The sequence below is a fragment of the Bidens hawaiensis genome, unplaced genomic scaffold (genome assembly GCF_021521415.1).
Source record: "Bidens hawaiensis isolate Kalapana, Puna unplaced genomic scaffold, B.hawaiensis_p1.1 tig00010597_1, whole genome shotgun sequence".
Taxonomy (NCBI): Eukaryota; Viridiplantae; Streptophyta; class Magnoliopsida; order Asterales; family Asteraceae; genus Bidens; species Bidens hawaiensis.
This window is the reverse complement of record NW_027491812.1, coordinates 1-21,346: the sequence shown is the minus strand read 5'-3', so window position 1 is coordinate 21,346 and position 21,346 is coordinate 1. Positions and strand designations below refer to the sequence as shown.

At 35.2% G+C, this 21,346-nt stretch overlaps 2 protein-coding genes across 2 annotated transcripts; one reads left to right on the top strand and one right to left on the bottom strand.

Moving 5' to 3' along the window:
* Window positions 1–3,092: 3,092 nt before the first annotated feature.
* Window positions 3,093–3,452, bottom strand: LOC143535741 (uncharacterized). Its single transcript, XM_077029911.1, has one exon. The coding sequence runs from the start codon at window positions 3,450–3,452 to the stop codon at window positions 3,093–3,095; it is 360 nt and encodes a 119-aa protein (XP_076886026.1).
* An 11,495-nt stretch (window positions 3,453–14,947) lies between these two features.
* Window positions 14,948–16,354, top strand: LOC143535744 (UDP-glycosyltransferase 84B1-like). The gene has a single exon (XM_077029914.1). The coding sequence runs from the start codon at window positions 15,192–15,194 to the stop codon at window positions 16,341–16,343; it is 1,152 nt and encodes a 383-aa protein (XP_076886029.1). The 5' UTR covers window positions 14,948–15,191; the 3' UTR covers window positions 16,344–16,354.
* The last annotated feature ends 4,992 nt before the right edge of the window (window positions 16,355–21,346 follow it).

The window sequence follows — 21,346 nt, the reverse complement described above, 5'->3', positions numbered from 1 at the left end:
ACAAACTACAGTCACTGTTTGCGACCAACTGTCAGGTAAAGAGGATAATAACAATAGGCCTTGAACTTCATCAAACCTAATGTCAACTGACACTAAGCGAGACAAGATCGAATTAAGATTATTGATATGCGTTGTAACTGACCCACCTTCTTTCATTCTTGTTATCACTAGCTCTCTGATAAGATAGACCTTATTCGCTGCCGAAGGCTTTTCATACATGTTGGATAGTGCCTCAATCATACCACGCGTTGTGGTTTCTTTCATGATGTTAAACGCCACATCTTCCGACAACGACAATGTAATACAAGCCCTAGCTTTCTTGTCTAACGTCTTCCAATCTGCTTTTGACAACTTTTCTGGTTTTTCATCCTCAAGCATTACATCTAAGTCTTTCTGACAAAGTAACGCTTCAATCTGCATCTTCCACCAACCAAACTTCTGTCCATCAAACTTCTGTATCGAACTCTTTCCGTCTTCTGCCATGACAATGACTAAACGAAAAACTGGATAAAAACAAAGACAGACACAACAATGGCACGGGCCTGAACTTAACAGCTGTTCTACTAAACTCTGTTAAACAACCAACCTATTTAAAACGCAGCGGAAATACGAACTGTAAATCAAAAAACTGAAACTTTAAACTGAAACGATAAAACCTAACAAACGCGGTTGGCACTGGTTCTCTGCTTCTTTATCGCTTCTTCTGATGAAACAAAGTTCTTAAAGAAAAAGAATATTGATTTAATTGTCTTTACTCAATCCAAAAAAGAAAAGAATCTCATTTCTTAAATCTTGAGTACTTTTTGAAAGTAATCCAAAAAATAAAACCTCCTTGGATTGGATGTTAATTACCTTCAATCTTGGCGCCTGACCTTCGATGAACTGCTGATAACTGATCGATGGTTGGGTATAAGAGACTTAACTGCCGTCTTTAAACCGTAATCGACCTTCTGGTGTAGCAGCGAGAATCGAACGGCGACGAAACCCTAGCGACTGCTAGCGGCGATGCGACGGCGTAAGAGGCGGTTCAACGTGTTCTTCGTGTGATCCGAACCTAAGCTCTGATACCACTTGTTAGGATTAAACGCACACACGAAACTGAACACACACAAGAAAGCAATAACGAACACGAGGATTTAACGTGGTTCGGTCTAAACTGACCTACGTCCACGGGTGGCAATTAGATATTTCTTTATTGAGTGACAAGGGATTACAAGTACATAACGTCATATATATAGAGACTAGTCTAGGGTTTACATCTTATTAAACAAGAAATCTAAACCGGGCCGGGCTTCGGTCTGGCCACCCTACATCCATCTGCCCATTTGGACTTCAAATAATAAACCGGCCCGAACAAGGCCTACGAACCCAACAAGTTCTTTCACTAATTTTCTGAAAGGATGTATGTGTAAGACAGAGTAAACTTGAATAATCCTCGCATTATAGTCATATTGTTTGAGTTGTGCGGACACTAATTCTAAGTACTTAAGCATTGGGTATGAAAACTTTTATGCATTGCATACCTATTGCGAAAGCACACAACCTGGAATTTGAAAGTACATAGTTGTAAAATATGTTATCCAAAAAGTTATAAATTACTACTATAGAAAAAAAAATTAGTGGTTTGGTACCGCCATAAGTCTATTGATTTACTTGACAGCATCCGAGTGGTCATGCTTTTTTTTTATTGTTGTTGTCGTTGTTGCTTTAAATAAGTTTTGTTAGTTATTATTATTATCACACCGTTAGTATCGGGCGAATTGGCGTTAGTTCGCCATGTAAAATGTTGGTTATTATTTAATTAGGTTCATCACGGTTTTTTTATTGTTTTATATATGCTAGTTTGTTGTATTTGGGCTCGAATTCACGTTGGTTCGCGCTCGCAACACATTTTTTTATTTTTCTAATGTCATCACCTTCGAACAACTGAATTCACGTTGGTTCGCAACCACAACACGTAGATTTTTTCTGTTCGTCACGAGTTTTGATGCTGAATTTATATTTTTGTTTAGTTCCGATGTAGTAAACTGGCACCGGCCGAATTCGTGTAAAGCACCACTGCAACGCAAGGTTTTATTTCATTTAAATATGCTAATTTGTTGTATTTGGAAGTTGATGAATTTATTATTTTTAATGACCACATCATCAGCCCGGCGCAACATGCCTAGTGATCAACCTAGTTTATTTTAAAAGTGGCTTTGACACTTGAGGGTAACTAATAAAAACCAGCATTTGAGTGTCACAGGTAAAAACCACAGGACACATAGTGGAATCTTAGGAATGGATTGAATTAGTTATGTGTAAGTTTTTTTCTTCGTTTCAGAATGTTTTAGTCTGATTTATTAATTGTTGAAGTAATAGAGGAACCACACTTCCTTATTCGCTGTTTTATCTCTAGTTTACGCGCCGATATCAAGCAATAGGTCCTGATCGGTTGATCCATTGGCATTCGACAAACGTCGTTAAGAGGTGGCGATGATGTTGGTTTAGCTCCATGAGAATCGGATTCAATTAGAGAAATGTGTGGGCCGGGTCACTGTTGGCAATAGTAGGCCCATACTTCCCAACCCCAAACCTCAAACCTGAGTACCTGACTCTAGCAAACCCAATTCAAGCTGCAAAATGACTGACCTTGAAATGCAATGAAATGAAATGACAATTATTTTCGAATATATAATTATGTATATGTAAATCTTATGTTGATCATTCATCTTTTATTACTTCAAATTCTTGTGATACAAACTAACGATTTCAACAAAATTGAAAACCTGGTTCAATCAGTTAATCTACTAGACTACAACTAATCGTGCATCAAACACTATTTTAAAATTTATCACGCATATGTACTTTTTTTTTCATTACAAAGTGAATCTATAATCATTCTTGTTTTCAACCAAACACACCATAAACATTTTAAATTATAAATTTAATAAAAATATGAATGTAACAAGATTTCAAAGTATAAATAACTTGTACAAGTTCATATTTCATAAGCGCGTGCAAATATTTATATATATAAAAAAAAATAGGGGGTATATTCCACAATGCTGGTTTTGAAGGAATGATCATCAATTTCATCTCATGGATTGATGTTAAACGACCTTTTGAAGCAAGCTATCCTCTTGAAGAATAATGCTTATGGGAGTTTCACCAACACCATGAACCCTGGCTAACATGACTTCCTTCATCATTGAACCAAACTCCTTGCGATTGAACGTACCCTTTTTTTCAACACCAAATTTCTCAAATAATACGTCGTATAGATTATCGATCTCTTCCTTTGATTGCAACGCCAATTCCATATTGGTTTCGTTTTGGATTTCATCACGAGACAAAACTCCGTCTTTGTTTGCATCTAACGTATTAAATCGTTCCTCAATGCATTTTTCAAAAGCTTCTAAATTGTCAACGTATTTTTGTATCATATGGCTATCGATAAGTTCAACGCCCATATTGGCGAAATTTGAGATTATTTAAAATTTATTTATCTTTTTTTTTTGTAATTATATAATTAGGTTTTGAGTATTTTATTTATATAGAAGAAATAAGTTCCTCCATTAAAGGACTACCTTTTAAAATGCTTGAAAGCCCTTTGCTTTAGAGTTTAAAGGGTTTGAAGGTTGTGCGGTTGTTTCGCCATTCAATATCTCCCCTTGCAAAGAAAATGGTTGATCCAAAGTAATTATATTATGTGATTTAAATTATTATTGAGAGTATGAATCAGTTAATTATTTCGTTTTTTTTTTAACAAATGAAACATTGTTTTCTCTTAAGGACTTAAGGTGAGTATGCATTATAATAGAATTTTAAATGTGGAGATATTTTTAAATGTTTTGGAAAGGAATAAAATTTTATATATCATTAAAATCAAAATCATTTACCTTTATATCAATTTTACAAATAATTAAAAAAAATAAATATGTTCCCTCTTTCCTTTTAAGACAAAGTGGCAAACTAAATCATTATGTGTGGTGGCTACGCGCGGAATTCCACCTTAGCGTTATAACAACCCACATATCGCGCCCGCCTTTTGTTGATGACCGTGACTGCAGCAAAGCTTGCTGGTTTCCATTTTTTCTCATTTGATTTAATTATCCCAATCAAATATTTACATATCACAACATTTTGTCTTAATTTAGACATCATTTTAACAAAGTGGTTAGCGAAACCAATACATACTTTTGAAGGAAAAGTTAGCGAGAGCTTACTCCTTTAATGGCCTTAGAAAGAAATTTTGTGAGAAAATTACCGACTGATTTATGATACATTATTGGGTTCTTCACTAATTTTCTTTGTAGTGGCAAACTAAATTATTATGACTAAGAATTTGTACTCATAACATTGTGTGTAGTGGCTTCAAGCCGAACTCCACCATAACGTTATAACGACCCACACACAGTGTCCGCCTTTTGTTGATGACCGTGACTGCATCAAGCTTGCTGGTTTCCTTTTTTCTCATTTGATTGAATCATCCCAATCAAATATTTACATATCACAACATTTTGCCTTAATTTAGACATTATTTTAATAAAGTGGTTAGCGAAACCAATACATACTTTTGAAGGAAAAGTTAGCGAGAACTTACTGCCTTGATGGCCTTAGAAAGAAATTTTTTGAGAAAATTACCAACTGATTTATAATACATTATTTGGTTCTTCACTAATTTTCTTTGTAGTGATACACCAACTTTGGTTCTTCAAGTTTTTTGTTTGATTTGCTTTTATGATAATATGATTGTAAAATTTTTATATGTGTGGAACATATAGGCTAATCTATATTCTTTCAACATTTGGGGTTTATGCTAATTTATATTGTAAGTCTTGATAATAGAATATTGATAAATTTAGTTTTTTATTACTTTTTTACTTTTTCGTCTGATTTGGTTTTATGTTAATTTATATGGTTATAATTTTCAATAGTAATAACTAATGGTAGATGGTGTGGTTCTTATACCGTCCCCTGTCGCTCCTCGTCCCGAAGCCATAGAGCGGTGTTTTTGCCAACTCCCACACCTCTACAAAGCTTCTTTCAAATCAGGAATTCAGGATGCACCATCCAGATGAGGTGTTAAATAATTGCGATATCGATGGGATACCCAAGGCCACCTTAGCCTCGCTCGTTTGGTCTTTCTTCAGCACCGTCTAGATCAAGTTGATGAATTGCAGTTCATTTGTTCTTAATTCTTTGGTTAGGTTTTATGTTAGTGATTAATATAGGCTCATGTTAGGATCTTGCATACAAACAAACTAAACACAACAACGAACACGAGGATTTAACGTGTTTCAGTTTAAACTGACCAACATTCACGAGTGACAACTAGATATTTTTTATTGAGTGACAAACAACTACAAGTACATAACCTCATCATATATATAATATAGAGAGAGACTGATCTAGGGTTTGCATCTTATTAAACAAAAAATCTAAATCGTGTTGGGTTCGAGGCTGGCCACTCCACACCTGTCTCCTCTTTTTACTTCAAATAATAAACCAGACCCAAACAAGGCCTACGAACCCAATAGCTCTTTTAAGTTCTTTCCTTGGTCTTACACTAATTTATATTGCAGAACTTTTAAACCGAGCATGAATACAGGCCGGTTTGATTTTTTCATTATTTGATTTTAAGCAAATTTGTTTTGCAAACTTTTTGTTATTGATGTTGAATATTAGCTTAGTTTCATTCATTCTTTAGTCTTATTTGGCTTTCTGCAAATTTTGTGTTGTAATCATTTCTAATTTGATGACGAATATAGACTAATTAGGTTCTTTATTCTTTAGTTTGATTGCTTTATTCTATTTTTTTTTCTTTTGAAGGCAAACTAGAGTGTTCCCGACGCGCTTTGCGTGGGGAACTCGACAACGGACTCGCATATTAAAACGCGAATACGCAAACACATCGTAACGAATATCACTTCGGCACAACAAAATAAAAGTTTATCTAACCATCAAAAGGACTTGGTTGGTATTGGTTCGGCTCACGGCATTGATGTGGTACCGACACTCGGTATGTGGTTACAATACAAAAAAAATATTCTATTGCGAAAAAAACTCCGTTTTCATCTGAACTTACATAACTTGTTGCGAATACAACTTCGTTTTAACGACATGACATATAAAAATATGAGTATGTCGTAACGGCATACTAAAGTTTTTAAAATATCGTATGCTAAAGAATACCAAAGAATCAATAACTTAAATTTATAAGTAATAACAAAAAACTATATGGGAAGTAAAACGCATGTTAAGGTATATATTCTAAAACCATGAAAACTTTGGGATGCTAAAGTGAAAAGTAATAAAGTAACAAAAAAAATGTCATGGATTAAAACTAAAACAATTTAAAACTTGGAGGAACTAAATTAAAACAATCTAAAATTAAATGACTAACATACAAAATTATATTATATAATAAAGAAAACACTATAGCAGTGTTTCTCCTTTAATATATAGTATAATTTGTTTATAGAATATTATTCAAATCGATGATAAATTTAGGTTAATTTTGGCTATTTCATTCTTTGATTTGGTTTGCAACGTGATGATATGACTAGTCGATCTAAAGTCTAATGGGTCCATTCAGTTGTCAAAAGAATATTCGAGTAGCCAAATTAATGACAAAAACATGTGTAAATTGTAATTTGTCGGGAGCAGAAATGCATACATGTTCTTTAAACAAAAGCCAAAATATTGGAACGTCATTGCATACGTTGTTTTAGTTTTGTATTTTAAGTTTTGATGTTTCGTCACACTTGCACCGGTTTTATGGCGTATGTTGTCGGTTGTGTATTCAATAGTTACTATGCATATTATATTCATATTAATAATTGTTCCTTTTGTTGGGAAAAACGACCACCTAGCTAAGAACGGTAAACAAAAATGCGGAATTAATCTTCGTTTGGCTAAACTTTTTCCCGACCCGAATGAACCAATGAGGATGCAAACAAATAGTGTAATTAAAAGTAACAAGGACACAAAAAATTTTAGCGTAGAAAACCTTTCAAGGCGAGAGTAAAAAACCACAGGACTACTACAGTCGCTTCAAATCAACTATCACCAATCATAGCAATTCAAAGGTCTTCTCTAGGTAAAACTAGAGGCATACACAAATCATCATATACTTGGTACAAATCAATCTTCAAATATATGGAACAAAACAAACAAGTAAGAGGTAACACCAACGAGAAACAAACCGGTCTCTGGAACGTCTCTTATCTTCTCAAATCACCAAAAGAAAGAAGCACCAAAACTTTGTCTTCGTCTCTGTTCGTATTCAGCAGCAGAGGAAATCCCAAAGAAAAAAGTTGCTTTCTTTTCTTTCGAATGTATGTAAATGTCGGCTGAAAATTCCACCAACAAGAACCCTTTTTTAACTTTGTTTCTTGAATCTTGGTGCACACGAAATAACCCATAGTCATGGGGCCCAAAGCCCATCAAAACCAAAACACCACCTTTTGGTTTCGGTGTATATGCCGTGAACAAAAAACCATACACATATTTTTCTTTTTTTTTTTCTTTTCTAATTACTTTCATTACTAAATAATAAATAATAGTAATAGTAAACCCATTTAAAGTAATATTTGTTGGGATTTCTCATGGGCATAAAATACCCTAACAAATCTCCTTCTTTTTGTCTATGAGAAAAAACTCACCACCCCGGCAAGCGAGCAACATATCTTCAATTTCTCCCTTGCTACAGCTTTGATTAACATATCGGAACAATTATCATTGGTGTGAACTTTATCAAGTTCAAACAACTTGTCTTCAATACCATCTCTAATCCAATGATACCTCACATCAATATGTTTTGTTCTTCTATGATGCATAGAATTCTTAGCAAGGTGAATAACACTTTGATTATCCCAAAGAACCACGTAGCACTATTGCAAAAAGCCAAGCTATTGCATAAATCTTTTCAACACAATAATTCTTTGCATGCTCCTGTTGCTGCCATATACTCTGCCTCGGTAGTAGACAAAGCAACACACTTTTGCAGTCTTGACTGTCATGACACGGCTCCCCTGCAAATAACATCAAATATCCAGAAGTGGATTTCATGTTGTCCTTATTTCCTGCCATATCAGAATCCGTGTAACCAACAAGCATCGGCTCCCCATTTCCAAATGTTATACCCAATTTGGAAGTACCACGTAGATATCTAAGGATCCACTTAACTGCTTCCCAATGCTTCTTACCCGGATTTGACAAGAACCGACTAACAACACCAACTGCATGGGCAATATCAGGCCGTGTACATACCATTGCATACATCAAGCTTCCAACCGCTGATGCATATGGAACACCGTCCATCTCTTCAATCTCTTTCTCAGAAGTAGGACAATCTTTTTCAGTTAACTTAAAATTGGGAGTAAGAGGTGTACTAACCACATTAACTTTAGACATCTTGAATCTGCTAAGCACCTTTTCAATGTATTGCTCTTGTGACATGTGCAACTTCTTTGAAGCTCTATCTCTGGTAATCCGAATGCCAAGAATATTCTTAGCTGGCCCCAAGTCTTTCATAGAAAACGACTTGCTTAAGTCTTACTTCAGCTGAAAAATTCTTTCCACATTCTTGCCAACAGTCAACATATCATCAACGTAAAGCAATAAAATGATGAAATTATCATCACCAAACCTCTTGAAGAAAACACAGTGATCAGAGGCAGTCTTTCGGTAGCCTTGCTTCCCCATAACTGACTCAAATTTCTTATACTATTGTCTCGGTGCTTGCTTCAACCCATAAAGAGTTTTCTGAAGTTTACAAACATAGTCTTCTTTACCTTTAACCTGAAAACCTTCAGGTTTCTCCATATAGATCTCTTTATCTAGATCACCGTGAAGGAATGCTGTCTTGACATCCATTTGCTCAACCTCAAGATCAAGACTAGCAGCTAAACCAAGAATCACTCTAATGGAACTCATCTTCACAACCGGAGAAAAAATCTCATCAAAATCAATACCCTTTCTTTGACTGAACCCCTTGACCACCAATCTTGCCTTGTACCTAGGTCGTGAGGTATGCTATTCAGTCTTCACTTTGTAAACCCACTTGTTCTTCAAAGCTCTTTTGCCCTTTGGAAACTTCACCAACTCAAAGGTATTGTTCTCATACAAGGAATACATCTCATCTTGCATGGCTTCAACCCACTCTCTTTTATGCTTATCTTCCATGGCCTCTTTGTAATACTCGGGCTCTCCCCCATCAGTGAGTAAGACGTACTCACCAGTCGAATAACGAGTAGAAGGTTGACGGTCTCTAGAAGACCGCCTGAGTGAGACAAATGCAGGCATATCTACTGGTAACTCGGGATGAATATCCTCATCCAACTCTGCCTGCTCTTGATTATCAGCATTATCAACACCATGTTGTTCGTCATTTTGAATATCTTCTTCGTGATGTGGCTCAGATTGCTGAGTAGGAATAGGATCCAAATCAATGAGATCATCACTGTACTGAGGAACTACCTGTATCTTCTCAATATCTTTCAACTCTCATCTTCCACAAACACAACATCACAACTTCTAACAAGCTTCTTTGAAACCGGATCATATAGCCTGTATCCAAACTCATCTTGCCCATAACCAAGGAATATACACTGTCTAGACTTCACATCAAGCTTTGATCTTTCATCTTTGGGAATATGCACAAATGCTTTGCATCCAAAGACCCGCAAATGACGATATGAAACATCTTTGTCACTCCAAACCCTGTCTGGAACATCATTATGCAAAGGAATACAAGGAGTAAGATTAATAACATGTACCGCTGTATTTAAAGCTTCACCCCAAAAAGAATTAGGCAACCCTGCATGTGAGAGCAAACACTTAAATCTTTCAACCAACGTTCTATTCATCTGTTCTGCTAAACCATTCAATTGTGGTGTCTTTGGAGGTGGCCTTTGGTGTCGAATACCTTTCTCTCTACAATAAGCATTGAAATGACCAATATATTCACCTCCATTGCCTGTTCGAATACACTTGAGCTTCTTCCCAGTTTGTCTTTCAACTAAGGCATGAAATTGCTTAAACACATCAAACACTTGATCTTTAGACTTCAAAGTATAAACCCATACCTTCCTCGAATGATCATCAATAAATGTGACAAATATAAGCAGCCCCTAGTGTTCTAGTCTTCATAGGACCACATACATCTGAATGCACCAAGTCAAGTATACTTTCTTTTCTATGAGGCGGATGACTATGAAAAGAATTTCTCTTTTGCTTACCATTCATACAATGAGAACACTTCTTTAAATGAACATCGTTCACACCGGACAATACATCTTTTTTCAATAATATAGACATCCCTTTTTCACTCATATGAGCAAGTCTCTTATGCCACATATCGGTTACATCAGAACTCGTTAACGAACGAACCGAGTCTCTGGAAATCTTTGGATGTGCCATGTATAACTTTGAAGTTCTTTCACTTCTTGCCACGATCAACGAACCATGAGTGAGTTTCCAAATTCCACCACCAAAGGTACTGTGGAAACCATCATCATCTAATGTGCCTGCGGAGATCAAATTAAGTCTAATATCCGGAACATGTTTTGCATTATGTAAAACCAACTCCATCCTAGTATCAAACTTCAAGCAAACATCCCCAACACCAACGATCTTTGATAGCCCATTATTACCCATCTTGACATTCCCAAAATCACCAGGAGTATAAGATGAATAAAAATCACTTTGTGATGTCACATGACAAGTAGCACCACTGTCAACAACCCAACTCGAATCATCACGTGCAACGTTCACCCTATCATAATCACAACAAATATGAAATTCTTCGGTGGGTAGTGTTAGCTTCAGAAGTACCTTCATCACCGTCATCTTTCTTGTGGTTGTTCTTTTTATTGTTGTAATTAGCATTCTTATTCTCCTTTTTCAATTGTCTGCAGAATTTTACTGTGTGTCCTTTTCTAACACAATGGTAGCACTTAAATTCTTCAAATTTGCCTTTGGACTTACTACGGTGCTTTGCTCTACTACTCGGACCTCTACTATGGCTTCTCCCCTTCTTTCGGTAACTAAGGCATCTGAATGTGAAGAGGAACCTTGTGACTTTCTTCTCATCTCTTCATTTATAATACTATCTTTAGCCAATTCCATAGTAATAATACCGTTTGCTGCGGAGTTGGAGAACGATGTCCTAAAAGTCTCCCAAGAATCCGGTTACTTACCAAGAAGCCATAAACCTTGTATATTGTCTTCAAACTTAATACCCATACCTGCAAGCTGATTAATAACACCCAGAAAAGCATTTAAATGATCAGTAACAGGCGTACCATCACGGTATTTCAAGTTTATCAACTGTTTAATCAAGAACAACTTATTGTTCCCGATCTTCCGAGCATACAACTCTTCAAGCTTGGTCCAAAGAGTACGAGCATGAGTCTCCCCACTAATATGGTTCAAAACATTATCATCAACTCACTGCCGAATATACCCACAAATCTTTCTGTGCAAAATATTCCACTCTTCAACAGTTTTATCTTCAGGTTTATCGGTAGTGAACACAGGCAAATAATAATCCTTCACATAAAGAAGGTCTTCAATCTTACCTTTCCAAACATGATAATTAGAACCATTTAAATTCACCATCCTACTTGTATTAGCTTCCATCGTTCAAACAAGTCTTAACCCAAGAACAAGAGCCGAAGCTCTGATACCACTCTGTTAGGAAAAACGACCACCTAGCCACGAACGGTAAACAAAAATGCGGAATTAATCTTCGTTTGGCTAAACTTTTTCCCAATCCGAATGAACCAATGAGGATGCAAACAAATAGTGTAATTAAAAGTAACAAGGACACAAAAAATTTTAGCGTGTAAAACCTCTCAAGGCGAGAGTAAAAAACCACAGGACTACTACAGCCGCTTCAAATCCACTATCACCAATAATAGCAATACAAAGGTCTTCTCTAAGTAAAACTAGAGGCATACACAAATCATCATATACTTGGTACAAATCAATCTTCAAGTATATGGAACAAAACAAACGAGTAAGAGGTAACACTAACGAGAAACAAACCGGTCTCTGAAACGTCTCTTATCTTCTCAAAACACCAAAAGAAAGAAGCACCAAAACTTTGTCTTCGTCTCTGTTCGTATTCAGCAGCAGAGGAAATCCCAAAGAAAAACGTTGCTTTCTTTTTTTCGAATGTATGTAAATGTCGGCTGAAAAATTCCACCAACAAGAACCCTTTTTTAACTTTGTTTCTTGAATCTTGGTGCACACGAAATAACCCATAGTCATGGGGCCTAAAGCCCATCAAAACCAAAACACCACCTTTTGGTTTCGGTGTATATGCCGTGAACAAAAAACCATATACATATTTTTCTTTTCTAATTACTTTCATTACCAAATAATAAATAATAGTAATAGTAAACCCATTTAAAGTAATATTTGTTGGGATTTCTCATGGGCAAAAAATACCCCAACATTTTTTTTCCACATTAACATTGTTGCACATGCATCCTCGATTATCAAAAAGTTAAATCACTATTTTCAAAATACAAATCTGCTTCCAATCACATTTAGAATGTCCGACAGTTGTTGGCGGCGTCTTGAAACCGAAACGCCATGGAACACCGCCTTGTACATATCGTTCAAGTGGCACACATTTTGAAATGCTTCTTGTTCTTTTCTTTCTCTTAAGCCCAAAATTAAGTAAAAAATAGATGAGAATGGGTTAAAATTGAACCAAATCGATAAGCATAACGATTTTTTACCTCTGTTGGAACCATAATCAAACCATAACCGAATCAAATCTTGGGTTAGATTTCTTCGTCGTGCTTGTTTTAATGAATAGAGGAAGAGGACAAAATTGAAGAAGAAGAAGTAGGCCTGTAAACGAACTGAATGTTCGGTGAACATTCGTGAACCATTCGGCGGGAAGTTCGTTTATGTTCGTTTATTTAATAAACGAACGAACATGAACAAAAAAATTGTGTTCGTTTAATTAAACGAACGAACATGAACACATGTTCCGTTCGTTCATTTATGTTCATGAACGTTCGTTTATGTTCGTTTGTTTATGTTCGTTTATGTATTAATAGAAAATAATTAAATATTATCTAGATAGGTCATTTGCTTAAAGATTTTATATTTGTTAATTCGTGTTCATTTAAGTTCGTTTATGTTTGTTTGTGTTCATTTACATTTGTTCATGTACGTTTGTTTGTCTTTGTTCAATTATGTTCGTTTAAATTTTAAACAAACGAACACAAATGTCCCCTTTTAATAAAAGAACATGAACATAAATATTTGTTTAATTAAGTGTCCGTGTTCTTTTAAAGTTAAATGAACAAACACGAATATGCTCTTATTCGTGTTCATTCGATTCGTTTATAGGCTTTCATTATTCACATTGATGAATACATAAGTCTCAATCTCTGGGTTTTGCCAATTTTATTTGTGTTCGTGAATCGTTCGTGAACACATTAATTTCCTTAATGAACGAACACGAACATAAAATCCCGTTCGGTAAGTGTTCGTGAACCGTTCGTAAACACATTATTTTATTAACGAACAAACATTAACAAGGCCTTGTTCATGTTCGTTTGGTTCGTTTACAACCCTAAGAAGAAGGGTAAGGAGTTGGTGGGGTTGGTTTATTTTTTGTTTGGGTATTTTGCTATTTAACTCCTCCAACATTACTAATTTAACTATATATATGTATATTAATTTGCAAAAATATACATAAAAGTCTGATAAAATTAAAAAAATAAAAAATAAAAAAATAATTGAATAATTATTGTTGTAGAGTTATGAGGAGAGCTATGACTATACCCTTTTTTTGCAAAATGTTAAAATGTTGACTGGACGTCACATGACTTGAAATGTCTAGGGTTAGCTAGGGCATTTTAACTACGCATGATCTTAGTAGTTTTAGATTACATTTGATTTTATGTCATTCATCATTCGTGGGTACGTGTTTCTGAATTATTGTAATTTAATAGTTTGTAACGAGATTTATGAAGGTTTATTAATGTAAAAGAAAATTAGAATTTTTGAGTAAAGTATGAAATATGAGATAAAGCTATATATGGTTTGAAGAGGTTTGTTATTTTGCGGGCTCTTAACAAGCTTTTCACTTTGGAGTAATGGTTTGAAATTAAAATTAAATTAAAGAAAAAAATTTATATAAAAAAAAATGTGACTGGATGGTTGAGGATGAATCCAACTTCTTATGCTCATCGGCATCTGTCAAAACTTTGGCAATGTGAGGTTTGGCGCCCAACCGCTCACGTACTCGTTTTGGTGCCCCATTTAGCTGATGTGCAGGGGTGTTAGGATTAGAGGGACCTGTGGTGTCCCAGGTCACTTTCGTTTTTACATCTAATAGTGTAACTATTTGCGATATCGTCCGAAAAGTTTTATTGATACTGAGCCCGGCACCCCTAAATATTTTTATGTGACTTCAGCCACCTCTTGATTAAGCCCAAGCTTTGACATGGCTAATGTGGCCACCCGTTGGTACCCCAACTCTCCACTTGCATAGTAAAAAAAAAACTTTGTTATTCGATCGAATGAACATGAATTAATTTAATAGTTGATTCATTGAAGATGCAAACTAGATTCGGAAGATGGGACCATTTTAATTATCAAATTTCTGCCACACACAATCTAGTTATATCCCATTATCCCCCGAGAGCATCTCCCTAGGACGTTATCAAGGTCACGTGAAAATATAAACTACTGAGGAGAAGATAAGGCTGATTTAAACGAGGTACACCAGACGTTTTTAAAAATATACATATAACACAAAAACAGATGACACAAGGAACTTCTTTTAATCAAATTTCCTCCATTTTGTTAAGAGGTTCAATTTGGATTTGATTTTTGTGGCCTATAAAGTAGATCACTACTTCTTTTCATTCCTTCATTCTCTTCTAAACACACACCACCCAAACTACACACCAATGGGTTCAACTTCAACCTCAACTCCTAAACCAAACCAACAAGCAAATGTATTGCTTGTTACCGTTGCCGCTCAAGGTCACGTAAACCCAATGCTAAGGCTAGGCAACCTACTCGTACCCAAAGGCCTCCATGTCACACTCGCCACACACGACTACGGCCTCAAACACCGCTCGTCCACCGTATGAAACATCCACCTCGAGTTCTTCTCCGATGGTTTACCCGAAGACTATAACCGACAAAAAGCCGATTTCAACTTCTACATGAACTCATTACGTACACATGGACCGGTCAACCTGTCAACCCTAATCCGCACACACAGTCTCAAATTCTCATGCATTATTAACACCCCTTTTGTCCCATGGGCGGCGGATGTCGCCGCAGAGTTCGGGGTTCCATGTGCCATGGCTTGGATCCAACCATGCACGATCTATCAAATATATTATTGTTATTACAATAATCTCAACGAGTTCCCGACCGAAAGTAACCCTAATATAGACGTCAAGTTACCGGGGCTGCCTTCGTTTAGTCGCGACGAGTTACCATCATTTGTCCTTCCATCCAACACGTTTCCTACGTTTGATAGTATACTAAAACAAGTGTTTCATAACCTACACAAGATCAAATGGGTGTTGGGAAACTCGTTCATGGAGCTCGAAAAAGATGTGATAAAGTCCACGAATGATCCCGGACGTCCGTTTTGGCCGGTGGGGCCGCTTGTTCCCGCGACTCTTTTGGGAAAAACGGATAATATTGGAGGCGATCTTAGCGGTTTCGATAAGTTGAAGTCTGAAGATGAGAGAAACTGTTTGAAATGGTTGGATAGCCAGAAACCGACTTCGGTTGTTTATATATCATTCGGAAGTTTGATATTCTCTTCGGAGAAGCAAATAGAAAGCATTGCTAGCGGTTTAAAGAAAGCAAACCGGCCGTTTGTGTGGGTGATAAAGCTGCCAGAGAATGAAGAAAGAAGAGAGTTAAAGATATTGGATGAGATTAGGAAACTAGGTTTGATTGTGAAATGGAGTCCTCAAACTGCGGTATTGTCACACCCGTCGGTCGGGTGTTTCATGAGTCATTGTGGGTGGAACTCGTTGGTTGAAAGTGTTACCGCGGGTGTGCCAGTGATTTCTTGTCCGCAGTGGACGGATCAGCCTACAAACGCTAAGCTTGTGACCGATGTTTGGAAGGTTGGGGTGAGAATGAATAAGGATTCGGATGGGGTTTTTGGCTGGGAGGAAGTGGCAAGATGCGTGGATGAGATTATGAGTGGGCCGATATCGGAGGAGTTTAGGAAGAATGCGGTGGAGTTGAAGACGGCTGCGCTTGAGGCGGTGGCGGACGGTGGGTCGTCGGACAAGAACTTAGGGTTGTTTGTAAATGAAGTCGTTAATTATCCTTTGCTAGATTTGTGATGCTTGTCCAAACAAGCAAAATATGCGTGGTTAGTATCATTAATTAATGTGTTTTATTTTTACACAATGTTATTCGAATCTCAAGTTTAAGTTAAATCTATCAAAATAATTGAAGGTTTGGGTGCATGTTTTTGAACGCATTGACTATATGGTCTTTGTGAATTTTTATTAAATTACTGATTAACTGTGGCTTGATTATGTGTGTTTTGGAGCAGCATAGTTAATTCTGAACCAACAGGTTTTCAACATGTCTTGAATTTGTCAAGATACATTGGCTAGCGGTAACATGTTTGTCTTTTAACAATACCATGCGATGGAAAAATATATAACATAAGAGCATGAAGAGTCTTTCAACCGCTATTGATTTTTCTAGGAAAAATTATATGTTCGCAACTTTAACATTTAAAATTATCGTTTTTTTATTGATCATAGGAATTGATCCTTTACCACTTAGAAAAATAAACTTTTAACCAAGATCTTAATTAACACTGTTATACCAAAGGCTCTGTAGTAACCACTGTTCTTTACCCTTTCTCGTCCACATAAATCTATGGACATGGGAAGCTGGTGATTGTTTATATATACGAATTTCAGGTAAAAAGACATGGAATCCTAAAAATGCTAGATTGGAATCAGTATTATCGATCAAATAAAGTGGAGTGATATGATTTTGGGGTGCCACATCAATGGAAGTCACGTAAGAAAGCAAAGTGAGGATACTGAGGACGCATAAGGATGAACCAGATAAGAAATGAAGCTTTCTAGTAGAAATTGGGATGACATTTATCTTGGATAAGATAACCGCAAGGGAGGGGGTGGGGGTTGGTTTGAGATGGTTTTGAGGACAATCCCAAGTTTATTAAGGTTATGTATGTTCCTAGAGTTCACTAAAGGATGGAAAAGAAAAGAAAAGAAAAATGGGGAAATAAAAAAAAGTTGTGTTCCATAGTGTTTTTAACAAAGGAAAGAAAATGAGATGTAGGATAGCGTTTGGTATTTATTAATGATAGAGGGAATTGAATGAAATGACTTATTGTAAGGGAATGGAAAAAAATAGTGTTTGGTTGTTCAATCACAGGGCCGTCTCTGAGAATGCACAAACCATTATGGACCTTGTGCGATAAAAAAATGGGCCCTTATATGAACTTTTATATATATTTATATACACAAAATAGTGAAATTGTTAACCTATAAATTCAAATAATCAAGCAATTGTAATTACCTAAATACTAGGGCTGAGCACGGTTCGGTTCGGTTCGTTTATTAGACGAAACCCAAACCGAAACCTAAGTAATCGGTTATTTAAATATGCAAACCTTTCGGTTTTCGGCTTTTTGGTTTTTCGGTTAATTTCGGTTTCGGTTCGGTTATTTTCGGTTTTTTGCCAATTATGTGTTGACATTGCAAAAAAAGAAATTAAAAAATGAAAATGCATATTTTAAGCTTGTGTAACGTGTTAGAGTACCGCAGTCCACATATATGTTCAATTCAAAAAACAAAAATAAGAACGTGTTACGTGGAACTATACGAATATATAGTTACTAAATAGAGTTTAAAAAATAAAAAGTATTAAAAGTTTAGTCCCGATCTTCATTCACCATCTTATTTATTTGTCTCAAACATTTACTCCATTCATCATTTTCTTGATAATCTTTATTATCATCAATCGGTTCGGTTCGGTTTTTTAAAAATGGACAACCAAATCGAAATCGAAATTTTCGGCTTTTCAAAAAAATAAAAAATTAACCGTTGGTTAATTCTTCGGTTCGGTTTTTTCGATTCGGTTAATTCGGTTTTCTGCTCACTCCTGCTAAATACCTAATTTTAGTTTTTATACTCATAGCCTAAATACCTAATCAAACAATTTCGACTTTCAGTATTTCAAGAATCTCAATATACAAAATATAATTTCAAATTATAGTTTACTCGTGAACCAAAATATAAACTAAAAACTAAAAGTTTTATATGACCAATGAAGCCACGAGCTGATTATCTTAAATAAAACCCTATAATTTAGAAGTGTTATACAGCAACTTCACGTCTTCACGTTTATAATTATCAACTTAAGTAGTAGTCGGCTTTTAAAGGAGAAATGGGCTTTTAACTTGGTCTAAAATGCATATGATGCCTAAAAAATTATGAGCCTCTGGTTTTAATGGGCCCTGTGCAGGTACACACCCTACACAGACCCAAATCCGATACCGGCTCAATGGAACAGAATCAACGATAACACATAGAATTTCATTCCTTCTCATCCCATTCTTTTTTTTTTTCATTTCATTCTTGGTTCACCATACTTTAAATAACACCACCGGCCACCACCAACACCTGACCACCCCCACCCCCACCACCTAACCATCACTGCCGCCCCACCACCTAACCGCCACCATTTTCGCCACCACCACAACCATTGTTACCGTTGCCAAATGATCACCATTGTTGTTGCCTGACCACCACTTGACCATCGCCACAACCATTGTTGTCGCCGGAGCTACCACCACTGTCGCCAGGGTAATTTTTTATATTTTGGTATATAAAAAAAATTGTGGTTGGAGTATTTTTATCAATTTTTTTTCAATTCCTTCATTTTTGTGACTACCAAACTATATAAAGTAATAATTTTTCTATTCTCATTGGTTAACTAAACAATATAAATGGATAGTAATGATTTATTTTATTCCCTTATTCATTCCGGTTATTCTCTCATACTATTCCACTTTCAGTCCATTATCTTCAACCAAACATACCTTAGTTGTTTTCGCAAGTTTCATTTGGAATAGACGCTCTATCCCTAAAATAGAGGAAATGTTTGTTTTGATATGTCTTGTTCTATCAGACCCTATCAATAACTCTAGTATTATGTTAATAAATAATTTGTTTGGTCGGTTGTACTCGGCTACTTTTTCCCGGCTTCAAGTGACGTATTCAGTGAACCATCCCACATGCATCATATTCACCTAATTAATGTGTGAAAAAAGATAGATTCCTAATTTGCCCTTTAATAGCTGACCTATTACTTTTCACAAAAATAACATGCCACTATTTAATAGCATCCCAAGTAGGACCAAACATGTACCTAAGAGCATACAAAGTGGTAACGGGAACTCACGAGAAAAATCCGGCCCGGGCCGGGAATACCACCTCCCGGATTCGGGGTTTTGGTTTGTCTCAGATTTCGAAGATCAATCCATGTTTTTCCCAGTTCATTTTTGTGTGTGGATTCCATATTTCCACCAAAAATAAAGGATAAGAGTTTGTCTGATTTATGGTAATTGAATGGAGGGAGAATTGAATGGAAGAAGAATAGAATTGACAAAGAAGTAGAATGGGTTATTACAATTTCTTAGTGTTGTTTGATAACTATGAGAATGAAATGGATTACTACTTTATGTTGTTTGGTGGAAAATAAAATAAAATAATAAACGCATAAATGAAATAGAAATAATATTAATATTCATATTTGATTGATCACTATAATTTTCATCTATAAATAACTATCTCATCCAAATCATCCACTCTAATATTAAAATACAATATAAGTTTTACATCATAAAGAGTTTCAATAACATTAGCTCTTCTCAGTTTTTTTATTCATTAAGACATGATATTACTATCCTACTGCTCTTTCTAGTAACAATCATATGGTTAAAAACTAGAGCATAACAAATGAAATAACTCAAACATAATGTCTCTTATGATAATCAAAAACTCATTTAAATAAATGTTATCAGTAGAGTTATTCTAGATTCAGTTTTTCCTAAAACTAATCAAAATAACTCCTAAGATGCATGCATTCCTTAAAAATTCAAACTATAAGATTAAATTGCATTACTTAATACATCATAATGTATAATATCATGACCCATAATATTAATTAGCTCACACATGAAAATAAGTGTGATTTTCTAGTACATTATATACTAAATTTTTAATAGTACAATTTGATGCCTTTAGAATCAACTATAACACTCAGAAGTATCAAAGAAAAATGAGTGTGTTGATCAGCAACATATGTACAAGGAAAAAAAAGGAAAAAAAACTAATGGGTACTGGAAATAAGATGTTATTCAACTCATTACCACTAAAACCTAAAAGAGGAAAATTCTAAGGTTCATGAACAAAATACAAGTATTACTTTCTACTTTAAGTTCTCTAAGAAAAAGTCTCATTGCAAAAATATGCCGTTAGATTAGGCATAAGCAACAAGACTATCCATAATTCAAAAGAACAAGTAGCTAAAATTGATAGTTGTATATTAATGATATTTAAGTCTGTTAATCCTAATATTCCCATTAACACATGATTGATGCTACGTGATATTAAAATAATACATATTAAAATTTATGATCATTAGATTAATGAAAGATCATTATATTTTATTGAAGATGTGATATGTCTATTATTAAAATAAATTAATACACTATAATTAAAAGTTCTACTTAAACAAAAAATAAATCACATTTGGGCAGAATTAAAATTTATTTAAGTATGTGTGCGAAACAATTGTAACATATCACCTTTGGGCAGAAGCGACACAATTATTTTAATTATGCACGCACTAGTTTTGCTAGATAAAATTGTAACGAATCACCTTTGGGCAGAAGTGAGACATTTGGATCATTTTAGGCAAAAACTAGCAAAACCTTTAGTTAGACTTTAATAATAGGGTAGATGTAACACATCACCTTTGGGCAGAAATGATATATCTAAAAGTTCATTCAAGCTAAGCTTTTTATGTTTTGTAAAATTTTATAAAATCTAATTGTTTACAAAACATTTAGTAAACAGTCTACGGGAATTAGTTCTTGGGAAAATATAAGTTCTCGGAAATTGGATTATTTTAACCTGTGAACGTTTTAAACCCATAATCCCATAAGCCATTAAATGATAAGTTTTGGTTCGAATCTTTAGGGATTGTTCTTTTATATCCAAGATTTAGTTAATTTTTCGAAAATATTCCTTTATTAATTATTCAGATTTCGAAAACCTTGGAGATAAAGTTT